This window comes from Nicrophorus vespilloides, unplaced genomic scaffold (assembly GCF_001412225.1).
Source record: "Nicrophorus vespilloides isolate i.1.1-1 unplaced genomic scaffold, Nicve_v1.0, whole genome shotgun sequence".
Classification (NCBI taxonomy): Eukaryota; Metazoa; Arthropoda; class Insecta; order Coleoptera; family Silphidae; genus Nicrophorus; species Nicrophorus vespilloides.
In genome coordinates this window covers 238,794-253,614 of record NW_017100087.1, presented here as the reverse complement: position 1 = coordinate 253,614, position 14,821 = coordinate 238,794, and the positions used below count along the sequence as shown (strand labels likewise).

Below are 14,821 nucleotides of genomic sequence, written 5' to 3'. Positions count from 1 at the left end.
CAATGTGACATTAATCAAATATATTGTCACTAACTATTTTATCAATACTTTTAATGAGAACATACTATGCAAACATGGCCTTTCCTTAAAATAATTTTTAGTAAATCCTCTTTTCATAATATATATATAAAAATACATTAGTATAATCTGATAGATTATCAATATTTTAGTTTATTTTATGAATTTTTAACATACATAACATGGAATTAATCATGAATTGAAAAAAGAAATAGTCATTTATTCATCATTCACACTGTGTTCAAAGCTTTGTAAACATTATACATGTATATCAAAAGAAAAAGAAGTAAATTAAAGAAATAAAACAAATATTGTTTAATATATTTATTCTTTCCTAACTTAATTCATACATTTAAAGGATTCTATGTTCTGTGCCAGTGACATCTGGGGGATTATTCAATTTACCACTAAGATCAATTGTATTGATTCGAAGCATAGTCTGTTGTATACGGTAGACTGTAAATAAAAATCAAATATTATTTCTTTTCAATATTTTATAAAGGAAATGATACTTACAGTTGATATTCTTGTATTGCTTCCTCCTTTTCTTCTTAAAATCAGTTTTGGTATGTGATAAAGTTTTTTCAATAACTGTTGCTGTCACATTTGCTAATCCATCTTCAACAATAGGTCTACCAATCAGGGTGAAATCCTTTGCTCCAACCATTAAAACCTACATTCATAATAATAACAATTACCAAACTCAATTTTTTTAACATTTATCATTGTAAATATTAAATAAATATAAACATACTTTATCCAATTTGAGTTTGTCTCCAGGACCAGGTGGCCAATAGCCCTCCACAACAATAACATCACCTTCAGTTATTTTAAATTGTTTTCCTGCTAAATGAACCACTGCAAATATCCTCCCTTGTTGGTTAGCATTCACTTGCTCATTCACCTTTTTGATAATATCTAGCAAAATATTATTATTAATAGAGATTTAGTAAGTCATATATTCTTACCTTGTTGTTCCTGCTTCTCAATTTTTGGATCGACAATCTCATAGGGAGCTGGTTTATTTGAAAAGAATCTGTTTGTTGTAATTGCTGCTGATACATTTTGTGTGCTCCTTACTGAATTGTTCACAAGAATTGGAGCTAGCTTTGAACAAAATTGCCTTAGTAGAGACATATTTTTGTATTAATAAAATCTGATAAACATTTAGGTTAGACTACCATGCAACTGTCAAATCTATATAGTCCAAATAATCATAATAGATGGAGCTAATTATATAACGATAATTCTTATATAAATCGTTAATTATATATAAATAATAATTTAAATGATTTCAAAATTTACAAATTTTTCTTAGTTAGAAAAAAAGTTAGTTTTGTCTCATTCTATAAATTTCCGATTTACGAATAAGATGTATAAATGATAAAATTTTGGATTTATGGATATAACCAGGAAGAAAAGTAATTGACTAATAATATGAACTAATACTAGGAATATATTAGAAGAAAACATGAATTATTTAATTTGTTTTATAATTAATAAATATTTCCTAAAACTTAATGTGTATTTTAGACACATGTTTTTTCCATATTTATTTAATTTATTAAACTGGTTTAAGTTAATTGCATTGTTTCTGAATATGAGTTTTTTTTAAATTTCAAGTTGTGCAAATATTTTTGTTTATACTTTAACTAAGCTTATTTTGAATTGCAGTAGAACAATCAAGTAAATGGCAATTGTTGAAATACTCTGAAATAAAAATAACTTTAGTATGCTTAACATAAGCTAAAACAAACAGTTCGTATTTACAGCTGTTAACAATTCTCTGTTAACGACAGAATATCCTTGCAAGGACACCTTGGGAGGATTCATTTGAATTGCAATTAGAAAAATCTCGACCTGAAATTAAAACTTAACTTATAGATCTTATAACTAATAGTTTTTATTGTTTTATAGTAATGAACCTCGGCTATGGTATCCTTATCGATGATGCTCAAATCGATGTTCATTAGAGATTCTTGAACTCTGCTGGAAATATTGAGTGAAGCATTGTGGGAACAATCGCAGAAAACGAAAAACAAAACCATGCAATAGCTCGCATCAACTAGAAGGCCAATCTCCTTGAACGTAAAGCGAAATCCATGATCGACGATCTCCGACGTGAATCCGTAAATCTAAAAGTTCAATAAGTTCTGCAACTTATTTATCGACGATTTATTTATAAATCTTACTGCAATCGTTATATTGGTAATTATAAATAATGAATTAGCTGAGTAAGTTCTCGCATAAGCGTTTCCGAGTTTTTGCAGGATTTCGCTGAGCTGAAGCCACAACACTCGATAATGAGCTATTATATGTGATGCACAATATCCTTTGATGTCCTTGATAAGTTAAAAAATCAATATTTATGCATATGGTGTTTACGTAATTTTACTTACCAAATCGAAACTATCTGCGAGCGATTTGCTGGCGTTGCCTATCGCTCTGCAATTAATGTACCATAAAGCGCAGTTCATGTTAATCATCGTGATTATATGTATATACGCAGTGGTATGATACATAGTAAAGCCCTCCAGTAATGCGCTAAGCGTTAGGAGAAAGGCGATTGCGAGAATCAAGCATCCCGAACTGATTACCACTATCAAAGTGCTCAAATGAGGAAACTCCAAACTTTTTCCTGAAATTCTCGTTTAAAACGATTAAAGTCCTTTTATTTTCATTTCCATTTATTTTTAGTACCGGTGATTTTATAGAAATCCAATTGGAAATAACCCCAAGAATTTTTATAGACGCAAACGTCTTTTGCCACGCCCCAACCGACGTAGGGTATCCAAAAATGCGGCACCAGATAAATAATGAAAATAATGGAGTAAATGTATTCGTCAAATTTTCTGCTCTTTGTGGTCAAAATCAAAAACCTTTCCTGTCCTACCATAAAGACGAGAATCGTGGTGAATGCGTAAAAAAAGTAGGCGTAAATTGAAGCGGAGCTCGTCCAACTGAAGACGATCCTTCCGTTGCGTCTCTGAACAGGCATCACCGCCAATACCTAATAAATTTCGCATCTCGTATTATAGCTATTTTATAGCCGGTACACTTACCCTGAATAGTGTTAGGAGTAATTTATGGTCCCTATAAAATTGATCGTGTGTATCAATGATATCCCCATCGTTTTTATCCAGCTGCGATCTCTTGCGAATCTGCTGAGTTCTCGCGCTGTATTTCGAAGCATTTAAAAAAATGTTCAGTTTGTATTCGGGTGGACAAAGTTCCGCTCCGTAATCTGCCATGGCTCGCAGCTCGGTCAGAGTGATTATCGGTATTGGGTTATAATAGGTGGTAATAGGCGTTAGGTGCGTTATTAAAACACGCTACGCCAATCAATCATAATTTTCATGTCGTTCAAGAATATATTTTATTCAATAATACTTCTTAGTACAGTAGAGTTTAATAAATTATAATTACAAAATAAAATTTCCTTCTTTGTTTACTGTTACAAATTACGAAAGAAATTTTTAAAATAACTTGTTCTGCAGCTAAGCTGCTCATAGTATAAAAAGAAAACAACATGAAAGTTACACTTGAAAAAGTTTGAAATTAATAAAAACTGGACAAATAAACAGAGGAAAAATACACTATACGTCGCTGTTTACATGATAATCAAAATAATAGATTCTGAAATTACTCATTGTCTAAGATTTTCAGGCAAATTTCAAAACCTATTAGACCATTTATCGCAATAAAAACGTTTCGTATTTAAAAGAGCTATAGTTGACAAAGTTTATGCTTATCGATTAATTCATCATCTGCATTGTTTTTTGTTTGTTATTTATTTACACGTTTATTTTGTCGTCTCCTTTAAATTTTCATTTTTAGTTTATTAATAGAAAACAAAGTGACGCTTTTTTTTTCTTTTTCATTTCCTCACGCAAACTGATATCAAAAATATTATTAATATGACTAGTTTCAAAATCAGTTTGATTGTTGCTGCCTTGGCCAAGCGATCTTAGCGTCGATCCGTTTGTATGCCAACATCACATGTTTGCCTTCCTTCATGAAGTCCTGAGGGCATTCATTATCACCCAACATCGTTTCTGAAAAATAGATAAATTAATTTTCAAATCCTTTTTAATCATAGAAGGCATTGCAAATTACCTTCACCGTCGACCAGACGGTAGAGAGCAAAGTCCTGAGGATTTGTAATCCTCGCCTTGTGAGCTATAATCTTACATACTTCCTTCGTGGTCATGTGAGGTCTAGCCGGTAAAGTCTTCGTTAAAATTGAACCGTGCAATTCATCAGGAACCACAACTTTCAACACAGACTACAAACAAATGAAATATGTAAATAAACAAGTCGTTAAATTTAATCGTTAATACTAACATCAGTTTTAGGGTTGTTTTTAACGTTCTCTTCGATGCTTTCCTTGAAGTTCTTAAGTACGTGCACGGCAGATGAAAGAGTGGTAAGGTAGTATCCGCCTTCTCCAGATAGAAGAGAAGGATGGAGCAAGCCCCACATATATTCAGCTTCAATTTCAGCTGACACAAACTTGGTTTTAACCAAAACCCAAACGAACAGAGGCAAGAAATCGTCTGCGCCTAATGTTACAGTCCTTCCGGATGCTCCAGAGATTTGAGTTGTTTTCACCTTTAAAAAAATATTTTTACTAATATGTTCAATAAATAATGGTGAATGTATTTACAGAATTGAAGATTGCGGCAATAGCGGCTAAAAGGTATTCCAGCTTCTCTAAAGGTGAATCGGCCGACTGTAATCTAGAAAGGTATTCCTTAATTTTCTGCAGTGCTGATTCAGAGGGCAAAGAGATTTTCGGCTGAAATAATTATATTTAATTAGTGATATGATGCCATAGTTGATGAATCGTACCTTAATTGCCAGTTCTGATGTAGGCCTAGTGCTTGCGTAATGAATGTTTTCTGATAAGAGAGTTATAGCTCCAGTTTTAGTATAATAATCATTAAATAGTTTGTAAAGATGTGCTTTTAGAGGGCTAACTACTAATAAATGGAGAACTCCCTCGAGGATAGCATCTAAATTTAAAAATTCCGTCGATTTTAACTGAAATGAATACATTAGAATTAGTAACGTGTTGATGAATAAAAAATATTATTAATTTTTAAATACCTTTGTGCGCTCCTTTTCGACCTCGGTATCGAAGCCCTTTTCGCCGTGCTTAACTAAGTAGTTTTTCATTCCGGACATGAACTGCCTCATGTTTCTCATAACTACTTGAGGATTGGTTTCCTTGGAGTCGTGTGTACATGCTATGAAGTTGTCGATGTTCTTAGCAAAGGTTGTCCTCTTATCCTGGGCCAAATTGAGAGCATAATTCCGTATGGACGTTCCGACGACCGTCTTTGCGTCCGTTGCATCGCGATGATTCCTAAGGGCGTTCAGTCTCGGCGCGGCTGAAATCCCGAAACAGTTAAAACATCCGAAGGCACAGCACCAAATATTCTTCAAGTACGATCCGATTTTCTTAGAAAAAAATATCGACTGTTGGAAGACTTTTTTCCATCTGTTTTTGCTTCTTGGCTCGCACATTATTTCCAAATGCACTGATTTACTTATGACTAATTTTATGTAGTTTTGAAAAGAGCTTGTGCTTGTGTCGTACGTTACGACGGGTGGGAGGAATTGAGCGACCGAGCATGGATTATAGATAATTTTGTTTTGAAAACATATACACATTATATTTGTTCAACAAATAGCGCAACTCGTATTTGATTTGAGTGCATCATCATAATCATCATCATTATACTTACAAAGCAAGGGATCCAATCGGTCCTTGAAACTCTTCGATCTGTTTATGGACGCTAAGCGTTGTGGCGGTGTCTGATTATGTTGTTGTTGTTGTTGCCGATTGTAATGGTAAGTATCCGAAAAACTATCATCAGTCTAAAGATAAACGAGAAACGAACAATAAAAACAATTGAATAAATATTTTGTAATATTCATCATTCAATGATTGCAAATTTTACCTCCCCATTGACGCCGTGGCTTTCATTCCAGGGATCTGAAAACTCGGTGAGCTCGCTAATTTCTGAAGGAGGCGCTCGAGGTATTGTCATCATCCTCTTATCGTCTACATTGTCATAAGCGGACATCCGACACATGTCATCGTCGGTCGTTGAAACGTCCGTAGATTGCCTGAAAATGGTTAAAGCCCTTTAGCATGAATAGAGCAAAATCGCAAAAATTGAATTGTTTACCGTTTTGAGATCATTTCGTGAATACTGGTGAGCCGATTATCGCAGTCCCCTGGTGAAAAGGGTCCAGTAATTGGGACGTTCGGTATTGTGGCTGCCCAATCCGAATCGTAATCGCTCGAATCCATATTCAAATCACATTCGTTACCTAAATAACAATAGGGAGCGACCAAAACACAATGAAATTAAAAGATAAACATTGACTAATTGCTTTGTATTTACCCAAAAATTTCCAAGTGTTGTCGAGCTGCCAATCGTTCGGTCTCGGTTTCAACGATGGAGGCATTACCGGTTTCAATTCAGGTCGCTTTATCAATCTTTGTTTAGGGCTTAAATTATCCACAGAAGACGATATATCTGACAATGCGATATGAATTATTAAATTGAATATAATTATTTGTTTATTAGAGTTTTACTAACCGTTGATTTCCGAGGATTCAGTTCTGTCCAAAGTGGAACTAAGTATGGCATGGGAGTGTAGAGCTGGCGGATTCGAGTGCCGTTGCTGAAGACTCAAGGGGTTTCTGTTATTGAATAAACGTCGCGGCACTTGAGCTAAAGCGTCAGCAGGTTCTGCATAGAACGGGCTGCCTTGTTTTGGAGATGATTGTATTTCAGCAGTTAAAGTCTTAACTATTTCTCCAACAATCGGAGACTGTATTTGAGCTGTGCTTTGATGAAGACTCGTTTGGCTTTGGTTGTTGGGTAAGGGTGTGCTGCAGCTGCTGTTTGTGAACGACTCCGTCGGACTGAGCACATTATTGTTGTTGTTTATTACGTGCTGGAGTAAATCGGGCGAAGCGAAGTTGCCTTTCGACTTGAAACTGCTGTTTTCGTTGCTCCAGACGTCTTCGTAATCGCTGACCTTATCGCCAACAGTACTCCTATAGTACACCGTTGGAGAATCTAGGATGTCGGATTCTTGATAGTGCTTAGATGGTTTGTGCTTGCGGCGACTTTGACGAGCTGTTTTCGTGAGCGGTGACAAGGTGTCTGGTGATAGAAGACTGTTAGGATCCGAGTTCGGGGATAATACTGAACCGCTGGGAGAGAGAATTTGTTCTTGAACTCGTCTCAAACTTCCCTTGGAAGACATGGTCGATGTTTGGCCTTCTGGGGACATGCGCTTGGGATCGCAAATAATGTCGCTGGCAGTTTCGTTCTTCGGGCTATTTTGATTCACGGAAAAGGTAAACGTTGTTGTTACAGTGATGTTGTTCTGAGGAGTCGTAGGTTTCGACCATCTGGGCGGTGGAGGCGGTGGTTGTTTACCGTCATTCTTAAAAGACGGAGTACTCTTCAGTTCACTCTTGCCCGTTTCATTTCTGTTGCACAAGTTCAACGTGTTCGGTCTCAACGGTTTTAAGTCTTTATTTACTGGCGTCGATGGTTCCGCCGTTTTGAAAGTGCTCATCAGAGGATTCAGATTGAGCACTAAATCGGCATCTGGACTGGAAGCAGTCGAGGGGGGCGGACTGTACCTCCAGAATTCCTGCCCTAATAATGCCAACGATGACAACTTCTGTCTGCTCTTCGCATCGCGTATCGCTTTTGGTAACACCAGCTGCACCGGCAGTTCATCACAGCAGTTCGCGTAATGCGCGATAAGAGCAGGAATATCCTCGAAGCGGTTTTCGCTCGTCTCCAAACCCAGGCGGCCTTCAGAGTTTTGGATCAAATAGTGCTCGATGTATGGACCTTTGTCAGGTGGCAAACGGACAGAAAGGGCCATCGTGTCCGTTTGCGAGGATTGTCTTACAACGAAGCAACCCTCCTCTTTGCCTTGCAATAAATGAAACGCTCCTGCTCTTTGAATTCCAGGCAGAAACCATATCGGGTGAGAGCGTCTCAAACGCTCCACCATTCCAATATCGCACGCTGCTCCATACCCTGCACATCGAACAAACCATTAAAGTACATAAAACAACATCATTTTATTGACTCCTCTTACCGGTATCGCCGCTGTCTTCGCTGCCTGCATCGGAACCGCCCGTAGAAGACACAAGAGATTCTCTCGAAGGTGAGCGGGATGGCGGATTGGGTAAATTGAACAGATTTCTGCTGCATTCATTGGGAATCGGAGAAGGTGCATCGATTCCAGGGCTCTGACGATCGGAGTAGCCTTGAAAATAGGGCTCCAAGAACTGATCACTTCTGTAAATTACAATAAAAAAAATAAGATAAAACTTTTTCAACTCAAAGTCTACTTATATTAATCGCATTAAATTAATCGCATAATGATTGTTTTTCGTTACAATGTAGATTTTTCCGCCCTATTTAATACTTAAAGTGATGCATTGTTAGAATTTTACAAGTATTTATAATAAATCGTATCTAAGATGCGAGAAATTATTATAAGTAGCAATTTTCTAAACTAGTAAAAAAATTTAACTTCAAAATAACTGTATTTAGTTAATGAATACACTTCAGTTTCAAAAAACAATGTTATTAAAATTTACAGTAAACTAACTAATTTTCATTTCATATATTATTGTATATCTTTTTTAACATACAAATTTAATATTTTTGCAAAAAAATATTAAATAGGTATTTAATATAATTCATAATTCCCACACGTCTACTCAGAGATTAAAGATTTAAAAAATAATACAGAATAACAATATTGATCCGTTTGCTTCAGATACATTCTTATATTGCGTTGCACATTAATTTTATGTAAGTATAGCGGAAATGGCGCGCATGACCTTCATTTTATTATTCTTGGTCGTTCTATCGGTGTTTGCCAGCTGCGAAGTTTCGTTAATCACGATTCATTGTTGACTCACTATCTTCAATAAACTTCACATTTTTTCGTTTCATTTAATCGCGTAGGTTTTTAACATTAATTGAAATCAATCAGAAATCTGCGCACGACCTAGAATCGTAGTCGCGCATGAAAATGTTCATAAATAAAATATTGAGCAATCCAATTGACACTATTCGAGAGTTATTAAAGTTAATAAAGCATTTTCAATAATAATAGTTATTTAAAAAAAAATAACGTTTTACATGTGTATAAAATAATAACGAATGTCGTAAAATTTAATCAAATAGGTTGTCATTCTAGTTGAAAGTAGATGAGTTGTAAAAGTGACAATTTAAAATAAATCATATAATATATTAATACTCCAAATGTATAGAAGATCTTCGATCATTCGAATTTTTAATTTATGAATTAGACATATCTGATTTGAATTTCTGAAGTTCTTCCTAAAGTAACATACGTTCTGGAAATTGCAAAAGTTAATTTGGTATTGACAGTTGTTTCCATAGAGAATAAAAATGTAGACTTTGCGTATTTGGGTTTTGCATTTCTGAATAATAACAAACGCAGCATTCGTTCTAACATATGCTAAAGTTTGGTGATTGTAGATAAAATGTGAATTTTGCAATTTTAAATAATGAATGCGTTGAAAACTGACCCAACGTACATCCTAACAATATGTACAAATTCAGTTTACAATGAAAGAAATTAATCTGTGAATTTTGCATTATACAATTTTAAATTTCGAATTAGTTTAAAGTATTTGAAGTGTAACAAAACTTTTTTTGATATTGACAGTTCTTTCCATGGAAATAATTTCAAATGATATTAGATTGTATATTAGAATGTTGTAGGAAATGGAAGTGCAGTCTGGAGAGCGGAAGCGGCAGAATGGATCCGCTGAACCGTGCTTCCACACATCGAAGTTAGAACAGAATTCTAATCTGCGCGTCTGTAATTTAAACACCTGTTGTTGTTCCCTCCCGCAAATCCAGAGCATTAACCCGAAATTCAGATGACGCATTGGATACCAGCGAACGAACCCTCGGAACTACTACCGGTTTCTTTCGTTGCTCTCGAGGGTAGAGTCTGCAGTCACTCCATTCCCATAATGCGGGATGATTCGGGGACAATGGAGAGAGAGAGAAAGAGCGAGAGAGATTGGGATGAGAGTGAGCCGAGAGGGTGGTGTGTGGTGTGTGCGCGCCATGGCAACGACCACCCCCAATAAATCCGGCGCAGACGGGCGGTGGCATTGGCGGCACCGAGGACAATTCCACTACAAGTTTTGATACGCTAATTACCGCGTGAAATCGAATCATCCACCTGGATTATCCCATGATCACATTTTCTCTCTTTTTTCCCTTCTTTTTCTTCACAGTTTTATCTTTGCGAACGATTGCCTCTGAATCTCTCGTCTCGCACAGCCACCCCTTTCCAAGAAAATGCAGACGCTATCACTCCTCCATTTATCCCGAAAGATTTCTTCTGCACTGACCTCCTAATAGCTCTAATATTTCATCAGATTATTAAGTACCCAATTGTGCTGTTGACTTTAGGGTGCAATAACTTTCCTTCCAACGTTATACGAAATCTCTTCAATTGCCTTTACCTCTTCATCACAAACGCAAGGTGAGCAATATTCTTTAAATATAAGTAAAGGTGCGACAGACACGTGCAATTGAAACGCCACTGCACTAAATATAGTGAAAAAGGGCTATATATAAGTTTTGATTTGTTTTGTTGCGCGTTGGAAATATTCGTGTCACTATACACGAAATTGCCGCCGCCCGGTTTATTATTATTTTTGGGGGCAGCCGAGGCAGGAAGCTCTGCTGCATTCCTGCTTCTTCTGCTAGAACTCGTATGTCGTCTAGCTGTGCGACGAGCATACTTTATTCACCTCATTAACTCGGGCGCAGCCGGAGGGAAAGGGAATCCAGAAATCCAAACAGATAAAGCCCGAAGCTTGAATTGAGCCATTCTCTCAGCACGAAATTTATTACCAGTTTCCTAATCTTCTCCCGCTACAAAATCAACTACTTCATCATTCTATTATTAAGCGTGCGCACAATACACGCAAAGTTACCACGAACTAGCTAAGACTAAGCTTCTAAATAATATTATTTCTTAACTGATTTGCAACCAGATTTAGAATAATCAAATAATGTAATGTTGCATCCACACAATTCGTAATATGAAACATGTTTGTCAGGGCAGCTTGAATGGACATTTTACGTACTAATTAGTACATCTTACTGACCTTTATATCTCATTTCACGTTAATTAATATATATATTGAAATATAATATTGTAATAGAATTGGTTTGGATTGAACTTTATTGATAATAGCTATTGCTATTAAAAGATATTTAACGATGAACAGGTTTCACATCGGAAGAAAAAAACGAGTTTATTTACATTACTGGTTATATCAGATTACTATAAAAATTTGCTTAAAGTTTTGTTTTCTAAGTACGTTACTTTATTGTATATTAAGGGGATTATATCTTTAAACTAAGTACGGCTATAAAATGGATCTTGTAATAAAAACAATTATTACTTAATTAAGATACCGGCAATTGCAACTTCCGCAGATATTATTGCAAAAAGTATCCAATTTTATCGATTTCAGCTTCAAACAATGTATCGTATTGCACAAAGTATTCGAAATATTATTTCTTACAATAAATAGTGTTATTAATGTATTGTTCCGTTAATAAAAAAACTATGTTGATGTATAATGTTAGAAGCTGGAATATGTAAGACTATTAGAGTTAAAGTGGGTTATGCGTGATAAAGAATAACATAATTTTACGTTTAATGAATCACGTTCAAATGGATTGTAAACTTAGATAGTATAATAATAACTGCTCAAAGTGGGTTACAAATGGAACAGAATGCAACATGAAAAGTAGTTTGTTTATAACATAATGTGCGAAATGTCTGTATTAGTTTGGATCATCTTAAAGGAAAAAAAATGTCGATTTCGGAGAAAGATTAAATAAAAATAGTCAAAGTAAAAGTTGAACATCCTTTGCGGTGCAAGAAATGAATTCCGAGCTATAAATGCTCCTCGCATAGTAAACGATCTAATCTTGTTGGGTATGATACAATGCGAATGACAAGAGTTTAGAAAACGCTGCGACCCAATTACGACGGATTAATTTGCAATTAAATTGAGAGAGTCTCCGAGCGGTTGCAGTGCGCATTGTTTTAATTAAAACTGCTAATTGCGCTCGTTATTTATTTTATTCATTTATTTCAGGCTCTAATTTCCGCGCAACGAATACCAAAAAAAATCCATTCGAGAGCTGCACGCGACCTGCGTGAAAATCAAAACAAACCTGAAAACCATCGAACGATTTCGAGCATGCGAAGGGTGCTCTGATTGCGCAACTACGCAACTTTTTGGTCATTTTGCAAGTGAAGCATTTCAGCCCCGACCCCTTGTTATTTATTTGTTTGTTTGTTTGTGTGTTTGCAATTGCCGATGTCCAAATTGAAGCACTTGTTTAATCGGGCGACGATTGTGTCGTCGCGCCGCTCCGAAGTTCGGCGTCCTCTTGTTTCGATAATAATTGATGGAAATTGGGGGATGTTTACGCAAACATTTAAAACGGAATTTTAGTTATGCACTTGACACGGACCGTAATTAGAAATTTGCAAAGGGGATGGGGTTCGTTAAAATTATAACGATGCGGTTAACGGTGCGATTGGCAGTTTACAACTGCAGCCCGGCTTCCTTCCTCTTCCAGCTTCCTCGCACACCTTCTTGCTCCTCTCTTCTTCCGACGCAGAGCGCTCATATCTTTCCGGAAATATCTCAATTACCCGTTAATTCACTTCCCCTTTGCTCAGCTCATCTACTTCCAACCCCTCGTTCTCACACAATCTTAACCGGATCATAATGGCTACATTTTTAATCATAATTGCATTACGACGTTGGCAAATCTAATTCGTTACCACTTCTACACTTAATACAATCTAAATGCTATGGATGTATAGACGACACGTGGTCTTCATTCCAAAAATATTACCATAATTTTTAGCAATTAAAACTTTCAACTCGCATGAATTTTGTAATTTGCCTAAAATGTAAACCATCTGTGCTCAACGTTTTTAATCACTTACAACTCTTCCTTAACCCGAAACAACGTATTTTATAGCTGTAGCTGTAGCTTTAAGCAGGCACCCAAACTCAGCAAAGTCACCTGCTTAACTTAATGAGAGAAGGGTTGAACAGGAATTCTCCGCATGCACTGACCATATGCCATGTAACGGTATACAGCTGAAAGCCCATTGTGCATTGGGTGGTCTCAATCTGGATTTAGATTCACCATGGTCATATTGAAACTTGCATGGACATCATCAATAATCTTGTTAAAGCAAAAATATAGTAACATTCTTAATTAATTGTAATTAATAATTAGATTTCATTACACACAATAGAAGGATGTATTTGATTCAAGAAAACAGTATACTTAATCCTATAAATATAATAACAAATATCATAATTTCTAGATTATCTAAACATTTCCAGGAAATAAATTATAGTGTACATAAAACTAATTAAAATAAACATTTTGAAACTGATAATATAATATTATGAGTTCATGTCGTCCTTTCCTTTTGCTTTTTTTTTTATTATTTTTGCCTTTCGTCAGAATCATTAAATTTGTATAATACTGCTATGTAGTGTATTTAATTGTTTTTTAATGATTTAAAAAAATATGTTCAGCCTAACTCGTCGAATCATTTAGAAAGTATTCTATGCGTTCAATTTTAATTTAGTTCGTTAAAATTACAACTAATAATCTATATTATTTTAAAAGTGAAAGCGAAATTCGTGGGCACCTTATAAAGAAAGAACTTGATATAATTTGAAGAAAGAAAAAACAAACTATATTGATGGCAATACTGGGAAAGCAATTTCCATCCAGATTAGTATGTCAGCGTGGATGCACTATACTTCCGAAGTAGAAAGATGGTAGTGAAAAGTTCCCGAGATTGGTTGCGATTCCAATCCTCGCTCTCCGTTAATTGAAATCCCAAAGTTTACAAAACCATCCATCTATCCATTTTATCGATACGTTGCACAGGTTTAATTCGATCTAATAAAATATTGATCGATCTTGTTTATGATTGTATAAATGCTACTGATACATATTATCGTTTTATTGAATAAAAACATAAAACCTAATATCGGAAACACAAAGACATGAAATATATGGCATGTCGGAGCTCACGACAAAAAAAATAAAATAAATAAAACTGTGTGTATTGATTTTATGTGTTCTGTAATAAAATCGGTGCAGAATAAAGCCCAACGGCCGTGTTTTAATTTCCGTTCTGGAGGAGGCCGGAAATAAATTTAGTGTAATTTATATCTAATGGGACCGCAGATCGGACACGAAACAAACATAAACGTCGGTTCGTTAAAAGTAACAAAATTCTGCTCTATCTCACACACATAATAACTACGTTATTTTATAAAATTAAAGTTTGGTCGATTGTAAACATAAAATTGTTAGTTAAATATGAAATTCACCTGTATCGAGATCAAACAAACAATTTATATTAACTGGAACGGTCAATATGACCTTGAGATTGGTGATCGTGATGATGATCTGTAGTTTTCGATCTTGCATAATGACGAGCGTGTTTATGTTTTGTAAATAAAATCGAGGAAAGTGTAGCTTTTCGTAAAGTATAAATAGCACGTAAGTAGTAATCCGATGAAATACGAAACAGGTTTTGTAATAAGAATAATAATAAAAGAAGAAAAGAGAAGAAGAAGGAAAAAACGTATAAACATATCATACATGTGTTGGCTGATTAAGAC

General features: G+C 35.3%; 2 protein-coding genes across 2 annotated transcripts in view; both read right to left on the bottom strand.

The window, feature by feature from the left end:
- Positions 1-337: 337 nt before the first annotated feature.
- Positions 338-1,224, bottom strand: LOC108567283 (39S ribosomal protein L21, mitochondrial). The gene is made up of 4 exons (XM_017927650.1): positions 987-1,224; positions 773-936; positions 535-691; positions 338-474 (listed from the first exon to the last, which is right to left on the bottom strand). Exons 1-4 carry the CDS (start codon positions 1,153-1,155, stop codon positions 371-373), a joined length of 594 nt encoding a protein of 197 aa, XP_017783139.1. The 5' UTR covers positions 1,156-1,224; the 3' UTR covers positions 338-370.
- A 2,651-nt stretch (positions 1,225-3,875) lies between these two features.
- Positions 3,876-14,821, bottom strand: part of LOC108567295 (protein sprint) — a 73,534-nt gene continuing 62,588 nt past the window's right edge. The window contains exons 2-13 of the mRNA XM_017927666.1: positions 8,164-8,366; positions 6,633-8,102; positions 6,435-6,569; positions 6,216-6,360; positions 5,985-6,153; positions 5,769-5,901; positions 5,128-5,411; positions 4,870-5,061; positions 4,685-4,816; positions 4,363-4,629; positions 4,135-4,303; positions 3,876-4,073 (exon numbers count right to left, since the gene is read on the bottom strand). Coding sequence (XP_017783155.1) covers positions 3,952-4,073; positions 4,135-4,303; positions 4,363-4,629; positions 4,685-4,816; positions 4,870-5,061; positions 5,128-5,411; positions 5,769-5,901; positions 5,985-6,153; positions 6,216-6,360; positions 6,435-6,569; positions 6,633-8,102; positions 8,164-8,366 — 3,421 coding nt within the window. The 3' untranslated portion in view covers positions 3,876-3,951. The remainder of the gene's footprint in view (positions 4,074-4,134; positions 4,304-4,362; positions 4,630-4,684; positions 4,817-4,869; positions 5,062-5,127; positions 5,412-5,768; positions 5,902-5,984; positions 6,154-6,215; positions 6,361-6,434; positions 6,570-6,632; positions 8,103-8,163; positions 8,367-14,821) is intronic.